At 36.1% G+C, this 3,211-nt stretch overlaps 1 protein-coding gene across 1 annotated transcript in view; it reads right to left on the bottom strand.

Moving 5' to 3' along the window:
- ARHGAP42 (Rho GTPase activating protein 42) overlaps window positions 1–3,211 on the bottom strand; it is a gene marked incomplete at its 3' end in the record, with an annotated part of 116,357 nt that overhangs the window by 11,116 nt on the left and 102,030 nt on the right. The window contains exons 10-11 of the mRNA XM_019470208.1: window positions 1,542–1,620; window positions 497–536 (exon numbers count right to left, since the gene is read on the bottom strand). Of these exons, the coding sequence (XP_019325753.1) occupies window positions 497–536; window positions 1,542–1,620 (119 nt within the window). The remainder of the gene's footprint in view (window positions 1–496; window positions 537–1,541; window positions 1,621–3,211) is intronic.

Consider the following 3,211-nt stretch of genomic DNA (forward strand, 5'->3'; position numbering starts at 1 on the left):
GTTGAGTCACCATCCCCGGAGGTATTTAAAAGACGTGTAGATGTGCCACTTAGGAACATGGTTTAGTGGTGGACTTGGCAGTGTCAGGGTAACGGTTGGACTTGATGATCTTAAAGGTCTTTTCCAACCTAAATGATTCTATGATTCTATATAGGGATATTATTTCAACACACTGGAATGTATTTACATTTAGGTATACAGACTACTGATAGAAACCTTTTACAGATTTGTTAAATATATTGTAGCTTTGGAACCAATCCATTTTTCTTCCAATTTATGTTTGATATTAATACAAAAGTTGAATGCTTTCTCACATCTTACATAGCTTAGGATGTGCTTTCGTGTAACCCAATCATGTAATCCAACAGTTATTTCATAGCAATAGAAAGAAAATGTAAAATAATTAATCTCTCTCTCACACACACATGTATCTAGAAACCAGGACATCACAGAAATTTAGCAATATTTGGTAACTCTACATAAATAAAGAGCTTACTTTCTTCCTTCTTGCTAATAATGGCTGGCAGTGTGTAGATCTGTAAAAAAAACGGCAACAGGTCAATGTTTGTGCTTTAAATTCTTTATTGCCAGGTTTGTTGGTAGTTCTTGTATTACCTTGCTGCTAGGGGAAAGCCAGCTTTGCCTTCCACCTTCTCTTGACGTTTACTCCCACAGCACTCACCCAGGTTAATGGCCCTGTGCTAGGATCTGAGCAGGTGGAGAGGGCAACAATCCACTGTTTCGGTTGTGTTTGCAGTTTTACACAGCCGATCATCTTCCCCTCTGGGGAGAAGGCAGAGGGCCAGCGGGATGTGTCCCAGAAACCTATTCAGGCTGGCCTTGAGATTCTAGATTGACTAGGGATTTAATAGCATTAAATTTATAGGCACCTAAAATGTGTTAGAGGTCAGATTTGCAGACTCCAAATGGGTTAAATTTCAATACAACTACTGATCTAATTTCTGTACTGTTTCAGTCAAGCAAGAAGCTTGTAAAAACACTCATCTATCTCATAAAACTGATCAACCATTTTTTTCCCCTTGGACACAGGTCTGGCATCACCCTCATTCAGCGCCTATTTTAAGAGCAGATTAATAGTGGGAAGAAATCTCAGACAAGCCTGTCTCTTAGTAGCTTTCAACACATTTTTATGCTCTCCGCAGTGCCTTTCAAGATGGTGCTAATTGTTTACTCCGTGATGCTGCCCAAAAGATGGTTTGTTTTTACCAGTGCGGAAACTACCACTTCACAAATGTTATCTGAACCATGAATCCTATTAGACAATATGCTATCATATTACTTAAACTTTAAATATTTTAACATAAAATAATAATATTAAAAAGTAAGTAAAGGCTTAAATTCACTAATAGTTCTGCTTTTCTACTTTGTACCTATCTTCACTGTGTATTTGCAATGGTGTCTCACACAGAATTGTAGTTGCCTGTACTGTAACAGAGTATCTGAAATGCATACTACCTTATTTCTTTAATATGTGTGCCACAAAACTGTAAAAAGAAAAGAAAAAGAAAAAATATCCTTACTGGTTCCTTTCCATCCATAGCTTCGAGCCAAAGTTTGCGGTTGGATTCTGAAAAAGCTTGCAGTGTGATGATTCCAGGTCTGTCAAAAACATACGCACATACCGAAGTTACTAATTTCTTTTTCTCAAACAGTATCCAAAGTCAGAATCCAAATGCATACTGACATGAAGTGAATACATAAAAGACAGAGAGAAATTAAAGAAAGTTGATGGCTTCTGACATAACACAATAACTTTGAGCTAGATTTAAAAACAGGTCTGTTTTTTTAAAAGTTCGGTACTGCAACATGTAATTTTAGATGCCTAGTCCTAAGTGCTACAACCCTCTAAGAGGTATTAGGCACCTCCATATTGCAAGATGAGTTATACACCTGCAAACGGAATCCCATACAACCCATTTTTCAGTGGCGAGATGCTTAGGGTGGAAAACTTAAGGGCAAGAGACATCAGCTCAATTTGACTAAATACGTCTATGCCTGAGCTGGTTATCTACGTTGCTTTCATAGCAAATGAAGAGAAGTAGGTACTTTTAATCTAAAAGCCATCATATCCCAAAATCGGTCAAAAGAAACGTGCCCAAAAATGGTCGCCTAAAAAGAATGCTTTGAGATAGTATCTCAAGTATGGAGATGTAAAGCCAATTGAGCTGAGTACTGTCATGGTGCAGGAATTTTTTATTTGAGAGGATTTAAAAAACAAGTTCTTTCTGCTGGCTGTGCTCTAACCGCTATGATAGAAGTTAAAAAAGTGGCATATCCTCTCTGTTGATGAAGCTTTGACATTACATAGAAAAAGAGTCACGGAAACCAGTGAAGGGATGAGGGAACCAATTTCAATCTTTGTTCCTGGAATAATGATATGAACAGATATAATACAAATAAATACAGTAAATAGTATTATTACTGTATTTACTAAAGTAAATACAAAGAATTAGTCTCTAGTTGTGATCATAGGCAAATGAGTTCTGTAAGAAATGCTTTGAAATTAATTCACTGATTTCCAACATAGAATGCCCAAGAGACAGTCCATTTTAAAGAGTCCTGCTCCCACACCAGCATAGTGTATCTCTGCTCAAAACTTTCAACAGACTGTCCAAAACTGTGATTTTTCTATGGTAGGTTCACAAATAAAGGACACTATAGTTTTTACCAAGTATTTATCTTCCACCATAAAAATAAATAACAAAAAAACCCACCATCCTTTCGCACCTCCTCCAAAAGAACTATATTATCACCTTGTACTTAAAAAGCATGCAAGAAAGCAACCGGACAATATAAAATATCAAAATGTGTGTTCACCAAACCATTCAAGGAGAAGCAAGCCCTGCCCTTATACATAAAAATGCCAAGCTGAGGATTTTGTTTGTTATCTACTATCACAAGTGTAAAAAGATACAGTTAATCCAGATTAAGATGTATAATTTTCTATTTTCTTACAGTCTAAGTTTACTTCCGTTTTAATATTACATCTTGCTACCTACCCACAGATTCTTACCTAGGAATTTTTAATTCAAAAACTTTTTAGACATAGAAACTGATTTTTTTTTTCCTTCTTTCTATTGTGACTACTGCTTCATATTTCAGTTAGAAAACTGCATCTATACTTATAGTCCCTTGGTCAGCATGTACAGAAAGAACAGAAATTTCTGAGTGTGATTTTATTTTAAGCTTA

The sequence above is a fragment of the Aptenodytes forsteri genome, unplaced genomic scaffold, assembly GCF_000699145.1.
Source record: "Aptenodytes forsteri isolate BGI_AS27 unplaced genomic scaffold, ASM69914v1 Scaffold350, whole genome shotgun sequence".
In the NCBI taxonomy this organism is placed as follows: Eukaryota; Metazoa; Chordata; class Aves; order Sphenisciformes; family Spheniscidae; genus Aptenodytes; species Aptenodytes forsteri.